Raw genomic sequence first — 27277 nt, forward strand, 5'->3', positions numbered from 1 at the left:
ACTGTTGAAGAAGACTGAGATTAGATAAGCTCATTAAGTCAAGCATTCTTTCCACACCTGCGTTCTTCCCAACAAAATAATATTTCTCAATTTCAAGGCAGCTAATTTAGAGACGAACCTGAACCACTGGCATGCTCCATGAATAAAGCTGGCTCAGATGTACACACGCTGTCCTCAATCTTTCAGGGCCTTGAACAGAACTGGAAAATACTCGTCTCCTGAGTGATACAGTCTGGTGCAGCTGGACTACTCGGAATGCATTCAGCAAGCATGCCATCACTATTAGAGAACTAAAATCATTCATTTAAAAATATTTTGCAATATCCTAGTCCTATTCCCACCTTTGTCTTCTTCGTACCACAAACAAGCCCTCACTGGCGCTTAGGAAGTAGCTATGGACATCTAGAGCAAGTAGTGACTGCAGCCTTAGGAGGCAGGTTGATAACCAAGCTGAGCCTTCTCCCCTGCTGCGCGTCCATCCCCTGCATGTCCATCCACAACTAGAAGGAAAGAAAACTAAGGTTCAATAACCCTGTTCAGCTGATGGGCAGGGGAGAGGCAGACAATGACATTTACTTTTTAAGTTAATTGATCCACTTACTCATTCACTCCATTCGTTAAAAACAAGGCTTTAAGGCTCAAAGATTTCTGTTTTTTTTTCAATTCTGTCAAATGGTATAATAGGAGGATATTACAGTTCCTTATAACCCTTGCCATGTTTGTAACTTTACTATATAAGCCCTTACAAGTGTACACACAATTACAGTGCTATTACACCTCCCACTCCAGGGGAGTCAGGTGAACAGCACAGCTGCTGTCAAACACCTTCACTTCTGCCTTGCTCAGGATCCTGCAAGTCACAAACCTGGCCTGACCACAGGACAGAATAGTTAATTTAGACTGAATATCTCAAAAGTATCTCCCTGTACAATTCAGCTATGGAAAGGCTTTTGATTATTGCCCGTCTGTGCATGCATTATGGCTGAAGTATTTAATTTAAGGAGAATGATTAGGAAGAGGACAAGTTTTAATGGCCTGCTCCAAAGCCTAGATAAAAGTCTTAGCTATAGAGTCGAAACGTGCTTAACGTGTAATGAAAGTGATAATTTTTGCAGCATGCTGGAATTCCCTGACTCACAAGCCATCTGGAGGTGCTGAAAGCATTTAGGAAACAAAGTCAAGAGGTCTCAAGTTCCAGTTGTTGAGATGAAAATACCAAGGCTCAAAGGTAGGAGGCAGTCAGCTGTGAAGATGGAAGACTTCAAGGCTCTTGGCACTAGTAAGTGTGACATGAGTGAGTGCCTTCATCACCTCCCGAGCTGTGTGCTTTCAGCTGGGCACTCTTGGAGAGGAGAACAGCCTTCCAGAGAAATCCACGTGCATTTATTTTGTGCCTGTGCTGAGGCAGAGAAATGAGATTCTTCCTGCCCGAACGAAAATCTCCAACAAAGTGTGTGTATAACTAGAAAGGGAAAATGAGCAGGGAGAGGACTAGATTTCCAGATAGTGTGCAAGCATGAAAAAGCGGAGTAGAACCTCAATGGAGAGTACTGAGGAGCAGGTGCATAACCCCGACACCTCAACTAAAGGATTACAAAATGAGTAAAACTTTGTCCTTTCTTACGGTTCCAAAAAACCCAAATTTTTCAAACCTTTTCTTTTTTTTTCCAAGGGGAAAATTTCTGTATACTTCTTTATATCTATGAATTCAGTCTTAATTTCTTCTCAGATTGTTTCTTATTTGCAGGTCTAAATTCTGCCCAGTGTCAGAAAAGGTACAATAGACAGATGCTATACATGGAGGACAGCATCACCTAAAAAAGGCCCAGTTGATACACAAGATACATGCAGGAGAAAGCTTAATTAGTTGTTTTTTAAATAGATGGATGCAGCATGACAACTTATTTTAGCATACTCAACATTCACAATTAATTCAAACAGAATATAGACAGGATAAATAGCTTAGGTGAATGGTATTGAGGAAGAGGTCCCATTGAAAGTTTTATGAAGGGTTTTAACAGCAAGAGCTTTGCTGCCTGAAAGCTTGCAGTTTCCAGTTCTTTGTCTGATCTTCTAATGAAACAATAAAGCAGACTGAAGGGGGGGGAAAACATCAGTTTAACATTGATACGGATGTTTCAGTGTGGAAGAAATCTCCCATAGCTGCTCTCTGCCTAACACCATCTTGAATTTAACTTACCCCTCTGCTTGACTTACTTTCGTTGTATTTCTTTTTTCATACTAGTAAACGACAATTTATTTTTATCATATTCCTCCCCGTCGAAAGGAATGCCTTCCTAATTAATTTCTATCTCCCTTTAAAATAAAGAAACAAATGAGAAAAAACACATTTCTGGCCCACAGAACTGTCACAGTGAAGTAGAAATAATCCAAGCGCAAGATCACTTTTCTCACTTCTTTTGTGTTGAGAAGTTGAAGGACTAAATGGGCTTAGAGTTTGTCTGGTTTCATGGCAGCCTTTTAAGTTTTGAATCACCTGGTAAAATGTGGCCTTCTTTTTATGGCGTTATTCAGTGAATCACATTTAAAGCCCTAATGTGCAGAGAGGACTCCCAGAATACGTCTCCTCTTCAGTAACATAAATCAGAAATAAAAACATTTGCCTGCTAGAGGGAATGGAAGAAACTACCATCCAGAGCCAACACATGCAGAATTGCTCCATTAGGACCTGCCATTGTTTATTCCCCCCAGATTTAATGGTCTAGCTGGCAAGTCAATATGCTGAGGAGGTCACCTCCAAGGTGTGAATCCACCCAGAGACCTTACCCTGGAAGTGAAAAGCAGTCTCAAAAGAAAACATCAAGGGTTTTTTTGTGGAGTCAACAGCAAAGTCTCCTGGCATCTACATAAACAGCTTAATAAAATGGTATAAACTGAGGAACGAGAAAGAGACAAATTCTCGAGGTGTCTGTCCAGAAAAATCATGCCTCAGTAACTTAGTTGGCTTTTGGTTTTGTTGTTAACAAAAGAATAGGAAGGGTATCCATTTCTAAAATGAGCTTTTTGAACACTGAGGCCTATTACAAGAAATTTCCAGAAACAAGTAACATGAACGCTCCATAAATCTCAGCTTCTCTCTATAAATAAATATTTCCTTCAAAAAGAGGCGCTATGGTTTCAGGCACATGCTCCTTCTGCACTGCTACACCACTGAGTCTTCAGCTTGAAGTCTCGGGTGAAGGTCTCAGTGAAGTTCATTATTAACAATATACCTGACCTGGCAGCTTATGGATTCAACCAGTCCAGACTCCTTGGACTGCCTCAGGATTATCCAGCAGTAAACCTAGATATTTTGAGGTTTTTGCTTTGTTTGGATGCATTTAAAGGTTACAAAAATAAAGGAGATGGTACTTCCAGGCTGCTTTATTGATTTCACAGTATCCAAGCAAGGCATTTCTTCTTGTGATCCCGCGGCCTGATCTGCACACGTAGCATCCAGTTAAAGTCAATGAGAGTTCACAAAGGAGCAGCTCTACCAGCAGTTCCTTAACGCAAAAGTCACTGACAAAGAACAGCAAAAAAAAGAAAAAATAAGTTTCTCTAGTGTCTGTTTCAAAATTCAGTACTCGCTGTCCACAAGTTATCATGAAAGACAAGAATGTTCAACAGCAGGCCACACTGATCCCTACCTTGCCATTATTTCAGCTATATAGGAAAACAGGCAAGATGGAAATAAATGTCTCTGAAATAAAGGGTGTTGTTTCCAGTATGGACAACGCCTGTAATTCAAGAAAAATAAGAGAGTATTTGGAAAAAATGAATGCTGAAGAACGAAAAATCTCAAAAATTGAGCAACACTTGACAGTTCCACTACCGTTAGAAATTCTTCTTAAAGATTAATACACTGCATGGGCTAAAAGGGTTATAGGGAAAAAGCTAGTTCCTTTTCAGTTCTAGCAGCCAGTCTATGAATAAATAATGTACTAAGCTTATATACCCTATTCAATATATGCTACAGGTAAAAGCTTAAGTATGCTGGGACAGAATTGAGAGATGAAATGAGTGATTTGAGGGGAGATGATGGACAGAATCAAAGAAACGTGAAGTTTGGAAATAGGAAAGAGTAATTTCCTTGGACACATCCTGAAAAGCTTCAGTACAAGCCACCAACACTCATATGGAAGATAAAAAGTGCCTACACAGATACTTTAGGGATAATTGGATTGTCATTAAAAGAGAGTTGACTGGCAGGTTTCAGCAAACATGACATAAAATTAGCTTTCAGCTTCCTAAGAAGGTTCACAAACACAGAGATAAGGCAGAGTACGCTATGGTTCTCCACGGTATTTTACAACGAGCAATAGACACTCACCACTGTACGATGGCTCTCTTAGCCGGATTTCCCGAGAAGACTGCCTTTCTGAATGAGGCTAAGATGATCGATGCATGCCAGAGCCCTCTGCGGTTCAGAAAGGAAATAACTCTTCTGCTGTTCTTGGAATGTTTGGTTCGATTTCCGCACAAGAGACTCAAAAAGGAGAGACGGGAGTTGGGATTTTTTTTTTTTTTGCTTGGGGGAGGGAAGAGGAGGCAGGTGGTTGGTTGTATTTTTTTTTTTTCCCTCTCAAAGAGCCCTGACCTCCAGCAACATTTCCTAGGTTTATTCCTAGAATTTAGACAAGACAGAAATATTACACAAAGCTACACATGAGCACGTTAGAGAGATCCAATTCACATGTAAACACTGTGTAAGAATATCTGGATGTAGAAGGAATGTGAGGAACTCTATATTAAAAACAAAGCCATCTTTATTTACCGGGGAAAGGAAAGCTATAAAGGAGAAATTCAAATGTACTAAGAATTGCAATCGAAGAAGAAACAAAACCAGATTTTCTTGACAGCATAGTTATTATCAATGCCATTTCAGCTACACTATTATTTTAACGTGCACATCATTATGTGCTACAGCCTCGGAAAGTACCCTGTTGAGATGTTGACCTTAAAAATAAGACATGAAGCTAAATTTCTGTTATAAATCCAAATTAAAATCTTTTTGTAAATAGAGTATCCTGGTAAACATTTCTGGACTTGAAATTCATTAAGATGGAGCTTAGAGTATTTCAGGTGGACAATACATATTCAGGAAAATCTCAACATAAACGTACCTTTCCAAACCTTCAGCTGATTTATGGGGAATTAAAAACCACAGTCATTCCACACCTGCTTACACAATGAAAATTTTATACATGAGAAATGCGAAGAAGTCCACTCAGGGTTCCTAGAATCATGTCATAGGGGATAAAAAATTAAAATAAAATGCATGCTACAGGATTGAAAGCTACATTTACACTAAAAACCTGATCTGATCACTTGCCTGTTAATTTTACAAAAGTTCCTGATATTCCCCAAAACGTTTGAATGGAAAGGTAGTTTGAAAAGTAGTACAATTTCACAGAAGTCCTCAGGAAGCTTCACTCAATCTCTTAGTAGGGATTCAAACTCTGGCTTGCTCTCCTGCTGTGTTTTCTATTTCACCCTGGGACTTTTCTCACAAGCAGGCTTCACCTTTCCTTACAACTATTTTTCTTTCAAAATACAAATCAACATTCCCAAATACTTGTAACAAGTATGCTTTCAGGTACAAGGCTGCAAATTTAATGTCAGCACTTAGCCCCGGTTCACACTGAACATGTACTGACCTTTCTTTACTTTGTTTGAACCACGAGGGCTCTTTACAGAGGTTCTCACACAACTGGGAAACATCAAGCCAAATTCTGCCGTCACCGTGTGTTCAATTAAGAGCACTTGTCCACAGCAGCTTGGCATCAGATTTATGCTAGTTTAACAGAACAAATCCTGTCCTCGGTGTAATCAGAGTTCTAAGAAACAGAGCACTGCATTTCCCAGTAGCAACAGGCAGGCTGAACCTGAGAGAGGACAGACAGTAATTAAAGTATTTCAAATTCAGAATTATCTGTCAAGAACTGGGAATAGATACCCTTAATAAAAGGTTATTCAGGGTATTTAAGTGGACTAAAATAAATTAAGTCAAGTTTATTTCTAATGATCAGTGAATTCTGCAAATTCCACTCTGCCCCAGGAACATCAGCCTTTCTGCAATTACTGTTTTCCTGCTGGAGGCTATGTTCAGAATCTTTTAGATTGCACTGTACTTCCTCATTTGCCGTTTAATTTCTTCATAGATCTAGATATTGCTTATATATATAGTAGTCCGGATATTGAAGCTTCAAATAGAAAAATCTTGGTTGGTACTGAAACATACAGCATATTGAATTATTATACTTCTTTCAAAAGATGAATTCTCTTACCAGGTACAGCGCACATGTTTTTCCACAAATTATATTTGACAGGTTTGGTCATCATATTGAACACATTACTGAAGCTTAAAAACTCGAAAAGACAAATACCAACTTGATTTTATTTCTGAACGACAGTCAATTCATAGCATGAGAGATGCACCGTGTTCGGGAGACTTCACAATACACAGGATCTTCAAAAGATGAAAATCCGAGAGGAGATTAGCTGAGATTTCCCCCATGGTCTAACATGATCTTGTTGAGCAGTATTTTATAGAGGGCAGCTCTGAAAATGCCATTTTCATTCAGTGCAACTCAAAGCCTGCATGACAGACAGAAGTAACTAGCAAACACTTTTAAAAGTGGCAAAGCAATTTATATGACAGTGTTGCAGAGCGGTGATAGGACTTAGCGGTGAAGTTCAGAATTTTGGAACATAGGACCTCAACCTAGAGAATCCCAACCCAAATCCACACAGGTCCATTCATAGTTAGATTCCACTGCTATCGGGTATTTTTGAGGAAAAGGCCCTACATTTATATCTCAAGGTAACATTAGGAATCAAGTTTTAAGCCAGTAAAGCAGTTGCTATTGATCTTGGTCTGCCTTCACATAGACTTACAACTTGGGTGTAATGCAAATTTCTTGGAATTAACAGGCTTTGAGACAAGTATTTAGATAGGGAATCCAACTGACTTTATTATTTCCTAGCATCCAGCCATTTTAACAATTCTTCCTTGTTAGCACGGACAAGGAAGGCTTTTTCAGGTTTGAGAACAAAGAAATGAAATTACAGAAGACAAAACTTGCTGGTGTGCCAAATGAGAACACTCACAATAGAACAAGTCCAAGTGTCCTGTCATCATTCCTCTTTATATTGATCTTCAGCGTAATCCCCCCCAATACTTATTATTTCCATATTTCCATAAAAGGGTAGATTAAAACAGAAGTGAAAACTGTATGCACAAAATAAAAAATAAAAATTAAAAAATCAAAGCACATTTCCAGATTTTCAAAGTGTTTCACCGAAATTATATAGACTATTAATAAAACAAATCAATATGTTTGCTTCAGAACTTAATTGAGAAAAAAATTAGGTTTTCCTACCATTTACTTCTGAATGTGCTGACCTGCAAAAATCTTTGATTGTAATAAGAAAGCAAGGTAGTTGGCAAGATTACGCATTTGTTTGTTACTTTATCTGTACTGCAATGCAATCATCCCCTCCTCTCTGAAGTCCTTGCAATTTATTATTCAAGGAACACCACAGACTAATGATCCTAGTTAATAGAAAAAGTCTTCATATTAAACTGAAAGAGAGAAGTCAAAAAGAGTTATTGAGAAACTTTCTGAAACAGGTAAAACATTGTTTTGGACAAGATAAAACACAGTATTCCACAACACAAGATTTGTAGTTGCGTCAACAATAAAAAAAAAACCAAACAAGCTTCCTTCAACTTGGTCTTAAGATTACATTGAAAACATGTATTTATTGGTCCTAAAAGTATTTTATTATCAAGCTCCAGCTCAAGACTGTATCAGTTTAAAATGTAGGTGGACACCAGTTTCCCTCAGACCCCACATACCACAGTCCACTGGTCCATGTGGTTTTGTTAGCCATCCTTCCAACAGCAAGCCAAGGTTTACAGGATTGAGTCTAAGGAGGCCAGAACTGGCATATGGAAAACCACAACAAAACTAGCTTTTTTTCTCAGCTGTTCCCCTCCCAAATCCTACTGCCCTACCTGGGAATTAGGTATCAGTGAACGCTCAGATGAATGCAGAGGACTGTCTGATTACCTCTGCCCGGTTCTCCTTTTTAGTATTTACTTAATGTACAGGGTTCCATGGTCAAGCCATCTCCGTTAAGAGCTCTTAATAACCTTAACACTGGGCTTCCAACAGGAAGACCGATCATTTTCATTATGACTCAGAGAAAATGAGGTGAGTTGGGAATGCTGCATTCGGATCAGAGGGATCTAATGCCATGACATTCCCTAGCACACCAGAGCATTTGTAATCCAAAAGTACTGTGTTTTCTGGCTAACCAGAGAACTGTATTTCTGACTTTGTATTAACTAGTCCCGGTTTGTAGCAGAAAATATCTCTAGTAATTCAATAAAAAAAAAGTTCAAGTAAGTCCCAGTAGTCAAACCACAGGTGTATTGCCCACTAGTGCCCATGCTAAAGCAGAATACATTCCTCTCAACAGAAGGTATGTTCAAAAGAATAACACTCATCTTGCTCTATTAACTTAGGTCAAACTTTCTACATCCCATTAGTAACTGAAGAGACTAAATAATTAAACAACAGGTAACAGCAGCATGGGGAGTCATATCAAGACATGGTCCCAAAGATTGTCTGTTTCTTTTAAACTGGAGAATTTAAAATAATAATAATAAAAAAAAAAAAGAGCCCACTCCAGGACTCTTCTTTGTAGCCTATCCCTTTAGGACATGAAGACAAACCATTTTCAGAATACACCAAATTTAAGATGGTCTTTAAGGCACTGTTTGCAACATTTGTGGAAAAGGACATGTGAAAATAAAATGTATTACAATATATTAATACAGCTGGGAAATTCTAATTGAATGTGAGGTTACAAGAGATGTTATCTCCCTCTTTCCTCTCCTCTTGCAGGGCTTCTCTCATTCCATTTGACCTCATGTTCCATCCCCGGAGGAATTACATCAAGACTGGATCCCCAATGCCATGGTCTGGGTTGCAGGTGAAGGAGATGGTGATGGCATAGCGAGTGCCCCAGTGAACCTTTTCCACCCGATGAAGGTTCTCTGATCCAGAGGTGAAAAAGGAAACCCGGCCTGTAAAGACAAAGTATTTAATCAGTGACATGGAGTTTGCCACTCAGCTATCAGCTCTCTACACAGTTTTGCTGTTGTCTCAGTCCAAGCGTTCCCTAGCTACCTGAGAGCCCATAGGTCATCACAAAGACAAACTGTTATGAGCTTATACTGCACTCTGACAGCTTTATGTACTGTTTAAAATGTACGTTAATCCTTTGTGCTACAAAGCTGGAGACGTAATTCCACCATATCTCATAGTTTATAAAAGGCAGGAGGAGGCCAAGAACATCTGAAGCCAGTTCTTAGTTGCCTCAAAAAAAAAAAAAAAAAAAAAAAAAAAAGCAACTCTAGTGACTGTCAGCAAAGTGTATTGATTTCCTCCCTACTCCCCTTCTAGTCTGGGCTCTAATTTTAGACCAAAGAAGGAGGAAGTACTACAAAGGTGGCAAAAAGTCTTCAGTGAAAAAATGCTCAGCAGGTTTACAAGCAGCTGTGGCAGCTTATCAGCATTGTACCGAGTATTTGCTATAGCTTTTTGTGCACAGTCTGATCACTCACTGTTCAGCCAGGTTAGAAAGTTATGTATCAGTCATATACAAATTAATTTTCCTTAGAAAGAGCCATTCCATCAATGCATTGGCTTGGAAATTGTTTTATAGATGCAAGTGCTTACTCTTGTGCTTCATCCTGTCCAAGCATTAACCACCACCCTGCCTTGGGGTTCTCCAGGCCTTAAGTGGCATCAAGGTGAAATGCAGTTACTTTGATAATGACAGCAGAGGTATTTTAGCATCCCACTTGATGAAACAGCAGAATGCAGCCCTCTGCACTTTCACATTATTAAACTGTTCTGAGAACACAAAAGTTTGATGTTTAGCAAGTAACTCCAAACTGACGCAACTCTGTAGGACTGCTCAAGTTCTCCTGAGAAAGCTAGTAATACTCATATGCACAGCTGTTTTAGCCCAATGGCATGTGTTTTTCCTACTCAGGCTTTTTTTTTTTCTCACTGTTCACATTAGATTAAAGTTTGTTAAAAAGCTTATCATAGGGAACTCATATTGACAATCTAACTCTGCCTGGGACGCATTCACAATCAGGCAAAATGAAACACTTATACGCCTACCTAAAATTTCCACAAGATAAACTATTCAAACCATTATACAATCTCCACTGCAGAAATGGGCACCAGACAACATAGCTGGTTTTCCCTTCTAACTAAACGTGATCCAAAAGATCCAGAAGTTATTTTACTTGCATACTCCTAAGCAGCACACATGGAAGATTTGAACAAACCTAAACTGGCCTCATGGAGCTCAGTTTTACCCACTAATCTCTGAAGGCTATTTGAGTAGCCTCTGTGTCCCTTGCACATTCAGTTGCAGTTCACATTTAATCTTTCATAGTTCATATAGTCTTTCATAACATTTGTATGCACAGCTCATTTACACCTTGGTGTCCTGCTTTTCTGGATGAAAGACTAAATGAAGGCAATGTACTCCTATCCTATGAGTGTTGCAGTGAACAGTGCTACCCTCAAGGATTTCATACAAACTCCCTGTGTCATGAATTTTTTTCTTTTAAATCTTATTTCAATATCATTCAAGTACTTTATTATCAGTCCCTTGTCTACTCACCCAAAGCTTTGCCTTAAACTGATTTTCAAGCTTTTTTGTTTGATCTCTTATTAGAAGTAGTAGTAATTCAGAGTTAGACAAGTTTCAGTGTATTGTTTAAGCCAGTTAAACTGGACTTTTTGCCTATACAGAATGTCTTTTAATTTCTTTCTTTAATAAATATGTCTTCATATATATGGTATCTTATAGCTCCTTGTGCATCTAGTCCCATATCTGTCAACTGGGGTCTCCGAGTCACTGAACAAGCCTACAGTCAGTTTTCAAAGATAGTTTTTCCTCACTTGGGAAGAATTTCTTTTAAACTAACTTCTATTGCAAAATTTTGAAGCAAAAGCACACTCTCTCCATGGTACCCTATTTTTAATAGTATAAATGTTCAAAAAGAGGGTAAAGAATGTTAATTCCCATCCCATCTGACAAAACCTTCAAGGAATATATGGCAATATCATTATCCAGAGACTCCTGGGGAAAGACACAAGATAAAATAAAGCTGCACCATTACCAGATAGGATGACTTCTAGGACTTTCAAGCACACCAAGACTGGACACTTCATAATTTTGCTTCAATACACAGTGTATGGAAACCACTTCAAAAATTAAATCACTACAAGAAAGCATGCAGGTCAGGACTAAGCAAGTTCCTTAAGAAAGCGTGGACCTACTCCTACGTTATAACCTGTCCTTGTTCTATCTGATTTTGATCAATTTTGAGTTCAGATTTTAAACCCCGAAATTCCAAACTATGAACCATATTAGCAAGTTAGTAGGATCATATGCAATATGGATCTGTTTTTAAGCTGTGAGATTGCATTCAAAGTTACTAAAGTGCACTTTTTTTGTGTGTGTGTGTTACACGCTGCCACAACTAATGTAGCTGTGATAGGATTTCTCTCATTGTGAATGGTGAGGAAGACATGCATAGGGCAGTTCCACTAAGCTCTCCAGACTATGAAATATTGATAGAGTGAATGCTCAGCTTCATAAGAGATTAGTATTGTACTACAAATACTAAAGAATGGCTATGCAACTATTCATTTCAGATAAAAGTACATATGTACTTACAATTTCCTGATGAAACATTTTTGAGCGACAAAAACTCAGGAGAAAGTGTGTAAAATTCTAATCCCATTTCCTTTGTCCTTTTCTTTTGTTATTTAACAATGGCCTCAAATCGGACTTTTCATTTTCTTCTCCCCTCCTCTGACCTGCCCGCGCAGATTTCTTTCCAACATGCCTTTCTGCTCCACTAAAGAAATCTTGACTACTACCTCCTGGCACATAATTTCAGTTTGATTTATGAACACTTACTGTTAAAAGTGTAAGCTTTTTTGAGATCACAAGCTACTACTCAATAAAATTTTATAGATATTATCTAACCAAAAAAGAGAAAGTGTTTAATCCCTGGTCCTTAAGGGATGAACTTTTGGTGAGGAAGAAACAGCAAAGGAATCATCTCCTGTTTTGAGGTCCATGCTTCTAAGCTTTCAGAAAGAGGCCAGTCTCTGAGCTACATTCTGAAGGACGAAGATTGGAATGGAGGTGTCCTGGGGTTAGAAGTGATGCCAAGGGTAAAAACCAAAGGATTTGGTTTTTTCCACTGAGATAAACCTATAGTCTGAAAAGTATTTCATCCCGATTGTGAGGATTTGACTCATTTTCCCCAATCACTGCAAGATGCCAAAAACTCCATTGCTTCTTTAGTTTCATGGTGCTTTGACCACTACCACAACCTCGGGGAAGAATTTTAGATCCATAAGTTACAAGGAACCGTGGGCTGCCCTCTCACATGTACTATCTATCATCTCCTCCTCACCTCCACTTGCCATTCCATGAGAAGTCAATCAGGCAGACCATACCACAGCAATTAGTGCAGCACACCAGAGCATTTAGTGCTTTTAACACTTGGACATACAGCCCCCTTATTAGATAAAAATACATTTTGTAGGCACTTCTATCCACACTCTTTCCTCTTTTCTGCCCACAAACACTTAAAATTTCTTTATAGCTGTTCCCAAATGGCTTCAAGATTTCCATCAGGCTGTCTAGTAATAGGGGAGTGACCTGTACTCCAGCCTACTTCCCATGGAAGAGTGCAACAACGGACTGGAGGAAGTTCCTCCCACATAAATGCACTTGTTCTCACCTTTCTTATTAGAAGAGAAAAAAACCAAAGAATTAGAAAGATTTGTGGTAACCTCAAGACCTGCAGGAGCCTGTTTCTAAATGATTAGCTTGCCTGCATCTCTCTACAGGAATAGGAGTAATCAATCCTTGCCTTTGATCTCTATTTGACAACAATACCTGAATCTACAGCTCATTTTCTCTTCCTTTCTACGTTTTCTCTACTTTCCAGCATTAAGTGCTAGAAAGTGTGTTTCAAGATGGAGTTTGGTCCAATAAAAGCTTAGCTGATGAGCTGCTGTTCCTTGCAGATTGCAGAAAGTGTTATTGTGATGCCGTCGCTCCCCTTTCTAGTTCACAGACAACGCCTCCAGCTCTGCTTCAGTACTAAGATTAGTCAAGAGTTTCATCCACAGGCGGAGCTGCTTCACAGTCACTTCTTTCTGTGGCCCTTAAGCATCCACACAGTTTTAAAAACTTAAAAGAGTAAGCAAAGGACAAATTGTATTGAGGATGAAATAACTAATGTAATGGAAAACTCAGGTGCAAACTCATTTAAATATGCCACCCTCTCACAGTGACCTAGGACAAGGAACTACTAACAGGCGCCACAGCATCCATCAAAACTGAGCCCGGTCTTTGGTGTCACTGACACAAATCAAGCTCTTAAATGCTGTCAGGCTGAGAAAAGCTTGTGATGTGAAAAACACTTATTCTTCTGATCTTTTGAGAATCAATTTTTGCACTGATCCACAGTGCATTATTTAGGAAGACTTACAAGTGCCAGTCACAAGCTCCACTGCTATGAATTTTATGTGATCCTAATTTAGATTAAGCAACATTTATTTTCAGGAATAATACTTAACAAAGTAATGGATATTTCACTATCCAGCAATTAATGTCCCATTTAATTACTCAAACAAAACCACTACAGGAATATATGTATTAACTATGAGCTTTTGCTTTTCCCTGCTTCTGCTGTCCCATGTTTTAATCACATTCATAATTGCCCCTTAGCAATGAATTCTTTTGAGATGTACTCAGAAAATAGTACATTGCAAGAAGCAGCATACAGGTGGGAAAGAATTATGCATTCAGCTATATGTCACAGTAAAAACTTAAGTATTCCCATAAGGCTTGCTCTCAGGAGACTTTATCCGTGTTGAATTTTAACATTCAGTTGCACTCCCATAAACAAGCTGCCTACAATTTGCTACCTAACCTCCGTACTGTGAGGTAATACAGATTGGAGGAATATACAAAGGAAACAATTTTCAATGACAGCTGTGCCCTTGACATGTAACTGTGACTTCAGCCAAACCACTTACTCTCTCATTTGTTTCCTTGTCCCTAAAATGAAGCTAGCACTGACCTATTCTAACAGGGTTACTGTGAAAATTAATTAGTAAACACCATTTCAATACTTTGCAGTTAACACATGTTCTGTTTTACAAGTATTATAAAAAAATATCCTCTGTTGTTCTTATTTTGGCAAGAGAAAAAGTACTAAGACATGCCAGATTAAATTATAACAAGATGTAAGGCATATATGAAAGGACTTTGAGAACCATACAAATATTAACATACCACAATACTTGTAAGAAAAAATACTACAAGATTATTATGCCTCTAATATTATAAATTCATTGCATAACTTAGGTTGGAAGAGACCTTGGGAGGTCATCTGGTCCAATTCCCTTTCTCAAACCAAGGCCAACTTCTAAATTATATCCAACTTCTGAGTTCCATCAGGTTGCTCAGGGTCATTATCATTAGCACATGTGAGTGCAACATTCAGATACTCGTCTTTCCCAGGTATGTCTCAGGGACACATATTTTGCTACCTCCATGTCTCCTGTGCTTGATTTTTGAGCAGGGGGCATGGAATAGATGACCTCCAGAGGTCCCTTCCAACTTCAGTTATTCTGATTACACATGGAACGGGCCATTCACATTAATACCAACTTTGACAATAACTTTCTATTTGCAGCATGACTGTTTTGCCACTGGATTTCAAGCCCGTTCATGCTCCCAACCTTCACATGACACTACCACTTCTGCTTTCTTGGCAGCATCCTTCTGGCCCTTCTAGTTTAATTCACTGCCAAATTCCCTTGTAAACTCCTTGGGTCATGAAAACACCAAGGAGAAACTGCAAATTATGTGTTAGACTGTCTCAACCAACACTCAATCATGCAAGCAAGTAGGGGAATGATGTAACTGTCCCCTCACTCTCCTCCTTGGTCTGCTTAAGCTGTGGCTGGACACCAGGGAAGGGCAGGGGCTACCCCTGCCTGGTGCCAGTGACAGGGAAGGGATGCAAAGCAGGGCTGGGGGAATGTAAGAGGTCTCACCTCCATCCACTGTCCACGGCAGCTGGTTGGGGGCACTGGAAAGGCTGAGCTGCTGCTCAGAAGGAAATGAAGCAACTCATCTGCCTGATTAAAGGGAAGCAGGAACAGTTTATTTGGCACTATAGATCTATTCAACATCTTCCATCTTATGTACTGACAGCTTTGTCTGCTTAACATTTACCAGCTCTAAATGTTACTCGGGAAAGAAGGAAAAACTGCATCTCATCTGCTGAATGACACCAAGACAGAAGCATTGTCAGGGAAACTGCACAAACACAATTGTGCTCTCATCCTTGTCATCTGTTTAGGATTAATTGCTAATTCATTCTCATGTAAAGTGCCCAAGAAAAACCACCATATCATTAGGCAAATAACCTGATAATAATATTTTCTGTAATCACACAATGAAACTTATTTAACAGATATACTTATTCAATTACTTATAAATAAGTATATTTATTTGAGATAATAAATCAACTAGGGGAGAGCTTTAAGCAAGTCCTTACCTAAACCCAACAAAAGTAACATGGAATGACAGCATCTGTGAGTGCCCTGATCCTGGGTGAAGAGAGGGTGAGGAGAGGACAGAAGCTTCTCTAAACGATTTTGCTACATATATGCCAAGCACAGAAGCATAAAGAAGCCTATGGCCTAAAAAAACCAAACTGCAACGGGATTCTAATGAAGCCTAGTTACAAACTTGTCCCAAATTTATTTACTAGACAGAGAAATTACTTGCTGTTATAAATAAAATCACTGATTAACATAACGAACTCTCCCACAGCCAGCGTGTAATTCGCAGAAGTATTATCAATAATTTTAAAAGTACTTGCTTCTATTCTAAATTCAGAAGCACCTGGACTGAAAACTTCCAAATTACAGTTTTTAAAGAAAATAAGTGAACTTAATTATTTCCTACTAAAAGTCAATGAGCATTTTTAGACTTCAACAGAATCCCTGCCTGCTTCTCTCCTGTCAGCACAGTTGGTTGCTCAAAATAGTAGGAGTTTCCGCTCTGTACTTTATGTCTGAAGGTGCGACAACCTAGTGAAGCATTTAGAAGTGAAAACTGCATAACTGTGCTCTCTCCTAATCACGTTACTGAGTCTCACCAAGGCCTTTTGGCTCCATTTCTTCTCCCTACAGCCAAGAGAAGGACAGGGATATCACCTCTGCTCTGCCTTCCGGTTCTCCCCTTCGGTACTCAACCTCACCCAACAAATACGGTCAAGTCTGCTCTGTTCTATCACGTTAGAGCACTCTGGGCAGCTGCGGGTGGTTTCTAAATTGGACTCCTACAAAAAGTTCTCACCAAGAGAAGCCTCTAAGAACAAAGTGTTGCAATTTCAATCACATGAAACACCTTCAGATCATCTATTTTACTTTTCTTGACCTTGCTAAGCATGGCATGTTTAGTAGAGCTGCAGTCAAATCACATGGATGCCCGAGTTCTAGGTTTTGGACTTCTGATAGAGAAGGAATTCATCCTTACATTTAGTAAATCACTAAAGCATAAACACAAGGTAACTTCTGCTGCTCATTTGTTGTTAAAAAAATGGCCTTTGAACAAAAAGACTTCATGATAGCACCTATGGTGTGTGACATTAACACTCACAAAGCTTAGGAACCAAGAAATGAAACATCTTTACTGAACTGTACAGTGTAACACAGCTGAACTTCAAGTTAATTTGGTATTTTGTTTTACTTTATCTGTTACATTACTTGAATTTCATCAAGTAACTGGTTGAAGCTGGTTTTCCTCTGCTCCCTCTTTATGCTTTCAGCTTTGCTGCATATTGATCTAGCAGTATCAAATCAAATTCATGAAATATTGGCCTGCATATGCATTACATAAAACAAAGTCCTGTGCAGCGAGCAATGAAAAGCACATAAGGTGCATGCTACATGTGTTCATTTATAACTAAGTATTTCATACCAGGGAAAAAAGCCTTAGAGGCCAATTCTCAATACTGACAGTGCTTCGCAACGCTCTGTGGAGCGCTGTCTCACACAAGACATCTGTTCAGCTCTCCCTGTTCCCCCAACACTCCTCAATCATTTCAGTAGTCCAGCTAGTATAAAGTGACCATTGCTATCTTCAACAACAGATGCCCTCAAGAAGACAGTGTATTTTGTATGAAGTAATTCATACAAGCAGCACGTGAAGTGCTGGTCTGACCTGCGCCTCCCAGGTACCTATTGCTTTATGGGCCCAGTTAAGATTATTTCATTTAATGCCATCATAAGCCTATCACTGGAATACAAAACCAGATTCTGGAAGACAGTTATCCTTCCATGGAAAACAAAACAGAAAGCAAAAGAAACTCTTCAGAGGTCTATAAAGACATGAGGCCCTATTGAGCTATTTTTTAAATATTTTTGTCACAATTGCAACAGGTCCTCCTTTTTCTACCATTTCTCTCTGCAATCGTCTTACCAGTCCGAAGTGCAATTTGTGATTAGTATTGCAAATCAGTAAGAATTACTCTCCTACAACCCATGAACTTTACATAGCTGGTTATTACTGCAGCTGCTAATGCCAGCTCCGTTTATTCTTCCCCAGGACTGACAGCTACATCTGTGGATTTTTTAAATCATCCTCAGCTTTCAGCTGTTACTGATTTAATATCAAGATGTGCGCCAGTTTTACTGATTGGAGCAAAACTAATGCTAGGAATGCCAGAAGGTTATAATCCACATCATCCAGATTCAATGTGGAAAAAGATCAGAGTACCCATACTCAGTGGGGAAGGGAAAAAAAAAAAAAAATCAACTATTCCATGATACAAGATGGATTACTAAGTATAAGTCATGTGATATCTAACCACTGCAATAAAGCTACACTTACCTCAGTGAATGTACACACAGACACCCTGAAGCCCATTCCTGCACTATGAGAAAGCTACGTATGCATTCTTAAATGTATGCTTTTCCTTACCTGAGCAGAAAAAACTAAAGGCTCAGGCTTTGAGCACACACTTTTTTCCATTCTAAATGAAGAATAATCCAACTTCACAAGTTCCCAAATAGCCCATACCTTCATCTCAAATATTTTTACACTTTCAGAAACACACACTTCTGACAGCTATGAAAATATGTTAAGTTTGATATTCAAAGAAGAGTCACATTTCACTCTCCAATGCACAGAATTCATTTTGCACCATAGATTATTTTCTTCCACAAACACACAGAATAAGTGATTGCGACCTTTCCTTCTATCCTTATATAATAAACAACTTGTATGAAGAACAAACTCCTTTGTGAGTTGAAAATAAGTGCAGCAAAGCTGACCTTAAAACCAAGAAATGTACATGCAAATAAGGAACACAAAACTGGTACTGAGATTTCATTCCAACTGCAGGGTTTCATCTACACTTTATCATAAAGTGAAGTCTATGACCTGTCTAATATTGCCAGTCCCCAAATTAACACAAGAATCTCCAAAATTATGCAATTTTAAATATGGTTTACACTGATAAATTTGGTAGCAGCAGAAAGTATACCACTTTTATCATTAAAAAAGGAATGCCTTGATATCTGCCTTGATACTAAGAATAAATATTCTTAATCTTCCTGTATCTATTGAGGATTACTAAAATGGGTCTCAGGCCAGCAAAGGAAAGTTAATGTTGAAAGGGCTGTGGGCTTCATTTTGAAGAACCTCATTCTAACTGTTGCTCTATTTCATTTTGTCTCTTGAACAGAGCTACCCCTGGTGCAAAGGATGAAAACAAAATGCTAATACCTCAGTTTTTGAAATAGAATTAATGTAGTAATTTAAAAGCAACAGATACTACTTTAGAACTGTTTCTTTGTAAAAAAAAAAAAATTTTCCTTTCAAAGTAGGGTTTCACTTGGCACCAAGAATTCTCTTACTCATGGTACATAGAGTTTCTTGCAGCAGACAGAGGTCCTGACTTAAGTCAAAAGACACATTTATATTTCTGAAGCCCATCAGGACACAAGAAAGATGCATTCCTTAATGCCACATTTGGTTATGAATTAGCCAAAGGTCTGTACATGTGAATTGGCATCACAGTGGTGACTTGGTCATGTCCGTTAAAAAGAAAAAAAATAAATCTCAAGAGGCTCTAGGTTAATAAATTATAATTCCTTCCTAAAGCTAGAGGTGTTTGTTAATAATTGAACTAGATAATGCTACAGAGCATGCTACAAATTATATTGAGAGTCTTTCGCTCAGATGTGTGAGAATCGGGACTTACAGACTTCTTATATAATCCACCAGTGATACATATGTAGAGAAGTGATTAAAGTTTTAAAATTAGGCTCCACTTCTAAGAAAACAGTTTTCCCTGTCCCTAACTGTCTGGCTAAGACTGATCCTTAAACGGTAAGTGCTGCGAAAGCATTTGAAGCAGCAGTGGGACTTGCCTAGGCAGCACTCCAAGACACACGAAATCCCAATGTTTTATTTTTAATTGTCTTTTTTTGTATTTCCAATTACTGCTTTTCTGCTCTGCTGTATCAGTAACAATGCCTTTCTGGTCCCTACTGTAAAGCCTGACACTTTAACAAATTACTGCTCACAGAAAAAAGAATGTGCTCATTTTGGCACACAGCACCAGGTTCCAAAAATGCAGACTAACTTTGAGACAACAAGAAGTGCCAGGTTTTGGAACTGAAATGGCATTAGCAATACGGAGAAGGTAAATTAACTATCATGCACTAAAAGTGAACCAGCAATTACGACAGTCATCTCTGAAAAAGCCTGAATCTCCTAAAATGAGAAGCATAAAAGCTTATCAACACATGGGTTTAAAAGTTGGGTTGGAGTGACAGGAGAAGCACAGAGGATCAAAAGAAGCATAAACCAACCAACCAACCAAACAAACAAAAAACAAAACAAACAAAAAAAAAAACAAAGAAGGAAGGAGTGAAAAAACACTGCAAAGGAACATTCTGAACATGAAAAATACATCAACTTGTACCACCAACAGAAAACACCCTGGGGTCATTCCCTCGTTTGTTTTCTCTCACAAGCTGTATTTTATCAATAAGAGGAAACCTTTAAGTGCAATTGCCTTCACACTGCGCTTCACCTCTAAAGCTTTTCTCCCTTTTCTCACAGGATGTTAGTAGTTATTTAGATTGCACCATAGGTAGTGACACAATCACGGGACCCCTGACAACTGTGTTTAGACAGAGGAGTGTGTTAGAAAGGTGTAACTGGCATTAAACTTAATTTTCTATTGTGTACATGTAGCACAGCTGATCCTTCAAAAAAGGCCATTCCCTCCGAGCTCTGCATTGTTTTGTTTTGAAAAGGTGTGTTTAACCAGTTCTGTGGCACACATACTGTCAATACAACAACCTGTGAAAGGGAATGGCCAAAACCAGGTGCTGTTAAAAATCTTTCTGTACTTCGTCTGCTCCCCCTTCCTCCCCAAGAACAACATAAAGAGCAAACACCTTGCAGCAGAGCCTGGAAGTTAACCGGATGGGGCTGAATGGAAGCAATTTCACAGTTGCAGACTTTTTGAAATTAAGTCGGGGCACGCTGCATACAGCAATCGGACTGAGTGCCCCTGTACTTTGCAAGGAGACAGCTGTCCTCCCAGCTACCTAGAATTCAGCTACGATTTCTACAGCTATAAAAACATGTTAATCTTCGAATTGCATCTGGAAATGAAATAGTTTAATGTGTTCCCTTTCAATATACTGGTGGCAGCATTTTGCAAAAGATGATACTTTCAGTTTAGGGTTTATTTCCAACCACAAAAGCCAAAATAATCAAACATACAATTCTTGATACCAAACCCAGAATGCAGATAATCTCAGAGTTTATCTAAGCCAGCATTACTGCTGGTGAGTGGATCGCTGTGATCCATAAATCAAAAAAAATCCCACACCCATCCCCATTTGCAGGCAGCAATAGAAGTCAGTTCTGCTTGGGGTAATGCCTCTCAGCAGACAATTACTGAGGCTGTCTTTAAATGAGTAAATTTCCATCTTTTCTCTCTTGAAAAAAAGACAGAACACAGTAGGAATATAAAGTTGTCCTTGATTTATTTTTTTTTTCTGCAAAAGTGTGACTGGTCTTGCATTATAAAAGGTTACACTGCTGTAAGCTCAGTACTCACCTGCCAGACAGATGAGCTGAGGCTGACCTCGCTCTTCCTAGGCATACTGCCCCAAAGTAATTCTAGTTTCAAATGATCCACTTATTAGAAAAATCTTAAACCAGCCTTAAAGGAAAGGCTTTTTTTTTTAGGTATAACTGACAGCCATCAGAATGCTTATCCCTGTCAGATCGACTGAAAGCAAGTATGGACTTAAAACCAAGTTACCGTGGTTCATCATGTTACTGCAGGTTAGCAGAGCTGTGGTAATCAATCATCTTCACACCCAGCCCACAGCAATTACAGGGTATTAAGCCCCATCTTGAACAGCAAAGGAATTTCAGGCCAGTCTAAAACAAATTGCTTTATTTTGGATTTGCTGTAGTCACATAGTTATCTTGCTCTTGATGCAGAGTGACCTGCTGTCATAACTGGATTGGAGTTCTAAGCCCTACAGCTTTCAAGGAAATCACTTTGTGTGGCTTAACTCCAGATATTTCAAACCGTGGCCGCATTTTAACCTTTTTTAATCTTTACTTTTTATGTAGTCAGTCTGAAGACAAAATGCTACATTATTCCACAGTTACTGCTGGCACAAAGCAAAGTCCCACTACATCCCCCAGCCCACCCAGTTAATAAATGGCACAGTTTTCGCCCGCCTCAATGCAGGCAAACTAAGACTCTTACCGGCTCGGGGCTCTACCGTCTTGTTGGAACCTGCATCCATAAAGACAAACCGTCCACCACCAAAGTCTTCAGTGTAGTCAGAGAGATAGAGCAGTGAAGTATAGTCAAAAGAGCCGTAAGTTACCTAGGAGTAAGACAACATTACCAAAAATTACCAAATTCTACTCTCATCTCTGCAGAGCACAAATAATTAAGCAGATGGATCTGATGGGGTTTTCTAATTTTCCAGTTTTCACGTATTTAATAAAGGGGTCTCTGAAAGCTGAGAACATTCTTTTCTAGAAATTATATATGTTTATTAGTCTATTCTATTCTGTTTACACACACACTACATACAAGACTAGCATGTTATGTTTATTTCTATTATTACAGTTTCCATAATTAAAGAAGTGTTCCTATTGATTTCTATCATCCTAAGTCTACTGAACAGCTAGCAAAAAAAAACAGTGTCAGAAGTTACACCTCTGCATTGCATCAAAAATACAGAAAGGCTCAGATCTATTTATACTATTTCAAGATAAAATTTCACCATAAGGTTAATGAGACCCGAGAACAGCCTTGGACTAACTAATTCCACCCATTATCTAATCATCGTTATAGGTTTCTGGAAACCTCACCTTTTACTCCTTCACCAGCTACCATGCAGGAGCTTCATGGCAACAGTGAATCAGACCTTCCAAGTAAACACACATTTGTTGGAGGAACTTCTACTCTTTTCCATACAGGTTTTGTTTAAAAACCTTCAAATGTGACTTTCAAAGTCTCTGCTTCTTCTCAGCCTACAGACCAAACACCCCATTTTTAATTATAACAAGGTGATTTTCCTTCCTTTTAAAGTATTATTTTTGCTCGATATGTATGTTGAAGATGGAGAAAAGGAATACTATATATTAATGCTCAGAGTGAAGCTATCTAAATATTTAACACTGAGTTTAGCTGATTCTGAAAATATTTCCTTTTCATATCTACGTCACCAACAATTAAAAATATACTTAAAGCCAATGGCTGTATACTCCAATTTCTTTACAGTATATCACAAGTCAATCAAGTTCTGCATTACACTGTCAAAAAGTGAAATGTGCAGCACAGTAGTACTGTATAAATATGCAGCACTTGCAGAGTGTTTTGACTGACCTGGTGACTGTTAGAGGTAGGTGCTACTTCCAAACTTAGAAGTTTTCTAAATATTTTCAATTTTGTTTTAAGTTACAGTCATTAGTGCCAGTTAAATTTTGGCTCAACAGCAGTTGTACGTATTATTCTGTGAGGGCAACGACTAAAGAGAACATAGCAGCAGATGGAATAGGAAGCCATTTTCATTCTTACTCATTTTATTATTTTGACCATAAGGGCTTAAAGGAAAAAAGCCAAATCTGGTGATATGCTGCACTACACAGTCTGAATCACAAGAATGAGAGAAATGTTTTGGTGATCCCCTGCTCCCCATATTTACCCAAACCTTAGTAGCAATACAGGGCAATAAATGGGAATTAATGAACATGTGGTACCGTAGCACCTCAAAACAGCCATTCTACAACCCTCCTCATGCAATCAGCTTTGCAAAGCTATTTTCACCTTCATTGATTTGGTGATAAAACTTCCAGTCAGTTTAAAGAAGTCTTCCGTCTAGCGAAGGCATTAGCATAGTGAAAAAGTTTGTTCAACTCATACTGCACGTCTAATGCATTAAAATTGTTTTTATCAACTCTTCAGTGGTGCAGCAATCTGCTCCATCAGTGCACGCTCTGTCCTCTCCAAGGTGGCTTTACCAATTCTGAACTTTTAAGAGCTGACTACAAACCATTTTAACCTAACCAAACACATCTGATTTCTATAGATGACTAATTTGGGGAACCAAGTATGCAATGGAAAATGGCTTTTCTGTTCCTGTTCTTGTTCATTACTAACTCTCAGAAGGCAGCCAGGCCTGAGAAATGCAACACTGTGGAAAGGAGGCACTAAATTATACCCAGTTATTTAAAACGCTAGAAGTCCCCCATGTATATCAAATGTATTTATTACCCTGGTAATGATTTCCAATACCAGAAAGGTTAATAATTGAACCAGAAGTTCAAACTATGTGAGAAAAGCTGTCATTAAAACCAGGTGATAAGCCATACAGGCACACTGCTGCAAATCAAATTTCTATAGCTCCTTATGAACAATTCAATAGAAAAAATGCAGGCACTTCCATTCAGCCTGATACTTCATACAGTTAGCGTGCTCTTTTTGAGCACCCTTTACCCAAAAAAGTCAAACACAGCTAATATTTAATGGTAGATGCTCATAATGATATTTATATGATACCTCTTTAAAGGCTATTTTTATAAATACAACTAATTGTCAGAATTAACCAGCCACATTTTGCAGTGTGGCACCCTTAGGTTTTTGAGGGACACATGTTTATATGCAACTAAACAGTTGTAGGAATATGCAATAGGCCTGCAGTTACTAAGAAAGATATGTAGGACAGCATCCTCTGCTTTCCGTTGCAGAAGAAAATACAAACATGTATTCACTTTCCAATCAGCATAGGTCTAGCACGATATCTTGCAGAAATAAGAGTCAAAACTGCTCTTTTCCTGTAAGCCTCTACCTATCTCTTTGTGCAGATAATCACAAAAACAGCCTTGATAGCTACTTCCAATGTTCTATATATTGGTAGTATCTATTTAGTAGACAATGTAAGACACCAAATAGCATGTCTCTGAATTACAAGGGGCTGTAGGTGAGCTGAGGTAACAGGTTTGAGCAGACACAAGAATAAACTCCCTCGGATTTCAAAGACGATGCTGTCCTAAGGCAGAAGCAAGATCTTCTGACGTATTTCATTAAATGTCTAACAACGTGAGGGGAAGAAAAAGAAGAGTGAAAAGTCTGCCAGAACAGATAGCAAGCTGCTGTCAGTGATAGCCTCAAGAGCCAGAGGAGGGCTGCTAGAAGGGTTAGGGAGATGGAGAGCGTATCACAGGTAAGGAGACTGGAAGGTTTGGCTTGTTCAGCTTAGAGAAAGAAAGGCTGAAAAAGGATATGATTGCTACCTATAAATACATGGGGATAGGAGGAGGTGGAACTGGGAGGAGGGGGAAAAAATAGCTATAAACTGATCATGAACAAGTTTAGGCTAAAATAAAATAAATTAAAAAAATCAAGAAAATTTGCACTGAAGTCCTGGAATAGTTCTGACAGAAGACATTCAAGGAAAACAAACCAAAACTGATCTTACGGCAGAGCCTGACAATTCTGTGAAGGATGACAGGATCCTCACCCAGGCAGGGAACTGCAGAAATCTTCAAGTCCCACATCACTTCTATTACAGAACGTTGTAAGACTATACTGCTGTCAGAGTTGAGCGTGCAACAGCAATTCCATTATAAATCAGACATTTGAAAGGCTCAGTTCCAAACAAATTCCATCCAAAATGAAACTCCACATCTTAAGCCAACACTCTCTTTATTTGATTTAGATGCTTATAAAGTCAACAAGGTTAAATGAGTCATCTGGGTGATTTCAGGGTTTCCATTCCTATGTAACTAAAAACCAAATAAATTTTAGGGAATAAAACAAAGCCTCATATAGACACAATAGATCTGCACTACTCCATTATGCAGTTAAAATCTTCCAAACCAAGGATATTCAGATTGAGAAATGTAATTGCAATAGACTCAGCAATATAGGGAAAAAGGCAAGAGGGGTATTTGTGTGTTCCAAGAAGCCTACAGCTTTGAACCAACAGTGTCAGACTTTGAAACAAAAAGTGTGTCAGATTCATTTTTCAAAGGCTTAATTTTACCTTTCTTTTGGAAAGAGGCAGGGAAAAAAAATCCTGAAGTCTTCTAGGAGCAACCTTCACCGTTTAATTATTATGCAGAAATACATAAAGTGATTTGTTCTATCCCAATGGGAAAGCATAAATAATGATACAACAGAAAAGCATCCAACAAACTGGCAAAATATTTAACATGAGTTTTATTGATCTTTCTTCAACTCCCTAGTATTCACACTTGTTTTAGAGGCCACGTAAGAATACTGCTATTCTTATCCAGGAAGTATTTCCTACCTCAGATCAATAGCAATGCATTTTTTTTCCTTGCTTTCAACTGCAGTTTGGAAGCGGCAAGTGAAACTTAGTTTGTTGAAGAAATTATATACAAGGCAGGCTGACTGCACTGAAGACAACCTGTGAAGCTACACAACTTGCCTATCCTATTTAGCCTTCTCTGAAATATTTTCTGACCTACTGACCTTCTATTTGAATTCAGTCTCCTGCACAGCCTGATCAACTATAAATACTTATTTTTCACCTCTTTCTAAACACATAACAACATAGATACAGATATACATAATGTACACCTATAGTAGGCTAAAATTATATGCAGACATATATTCTACACATACTGTAACATAAGTCATGATCTGGCAAACACATACGTGAATGCAACATCCAAAGATCGCTCTGTTCCAATTGCACTTAAGGGGAAAATAATACCAGACCTTTTGACACGCAAACAGAAGTTAGAGACGGGAGAGGAATTAGAGGCTTGTTTGTGCAGCAAGGAAAGGATTCACATTAATCCTTTGATGCCAATTCAAGTGAATGATGTACCAGAAGTGAAGGCAGCCAGTGTCCAGTAGCAATGATACATGATGATGTAATTTGGACTTTCATGATGGACATGAAGTGAACAGGATCAAGGATGTATCTCTTTCAGACCCTATTTAAGGCATCATTAGCCTGGTTCAAACTCTGAATTTTCAACCAAGCAATGCAAACTGCTATCATTTAAACCACAGAAGTAATTGTATTATCTGGCAATAGCTGAAGTCCTTTATCCTAGAGAAAGGACAAACCACTAAGCTCGGGCAGTTTCCACAAGAATGATCCCAGCCCATGGTGGCTTGTCCACCTCTCTTCAACACTCTCTGCACTGGCAACAGCATTTGCTCCATGTGAAGCCCAAAGAGTGAGAAATGGACCCCCAAGTCATGAGCTCAAAGAGCACGTACAAGAAGTCCACTCTAGGTCTCTATCACTCAGCACCCACGAAGCCCCTTCACTCTGTCTGGGGGCCAAGAAAGTTCTGTTCCCTTGTGCTCCACCAAAAAATGAAAGGGAACTGATCCACACAAGGCTCCCAGCTTAGCATGCAATGTTGCTGTGTCATGGGTTAACCCCAGTTGGCAACTGAGCACCACAGAGCTGCTTGCTCCCGCTCCCCCACCCCCGGTGGGATGGGGGAGAGAATCAGAAGAGCAAAAGTAAGAAAACTCATGGGTTGAGATAAGAACAGTTTAATAGTTGAAATAAAATATAAT

The 27277-nt window shown here is 38.8% G+C and overlaps 1 protein-coding gene across 1 annotated transcript in view; it reads right to left on the reverse strand.

Annotated features, from left to right (window-relative positions):
• Window positions 1-8829: 8829 nt before the first annotated feature.
• OGFOD3 (2-oxoglutarate and iron dependent oxygenase domain containing 3) overlaps window positions 8830-27277 on the reverse strand; it is a 48108-nt gene continuing 29660 nt past the window's right edge. Inside the window, exons 7-8 of the mRNA XM_009279499.1 lie at window positions 21962-22085; window positions 8830-9100 (exon numbers count right to left, since the gene is read on the reverse strand). Of these exons, the coding sequence (XP_009277774.1) occupies window positions 8964-9100; window positions 21962-22085 (261 nt within the window). The 3' untranslated portion in view covers window positions 8830-8963. The remainder of the gene's footprint in view (window positions 9101-21961; window positions 22086-27277) is intronic.

The sequence above is a fragment of the Aptenodytes forsteri genome, unplaced genomic scaffold, assembly GCF_000699145.1.
Source record: "Aptenodytes forsteri isolate BGI_AS27 unplaced genomic scaffold, ASM69914v1 Scaffold243, whole genome shotgun sequence".
In the NCBI taxonomy this organism is placed as follows: domain Eukaryota; kingdom Metazoa; phylum Chordata; class Aves; order Sphenisciformes; family Spheniscidae; genus Aptenodytes; species Aptenodytes forsteri.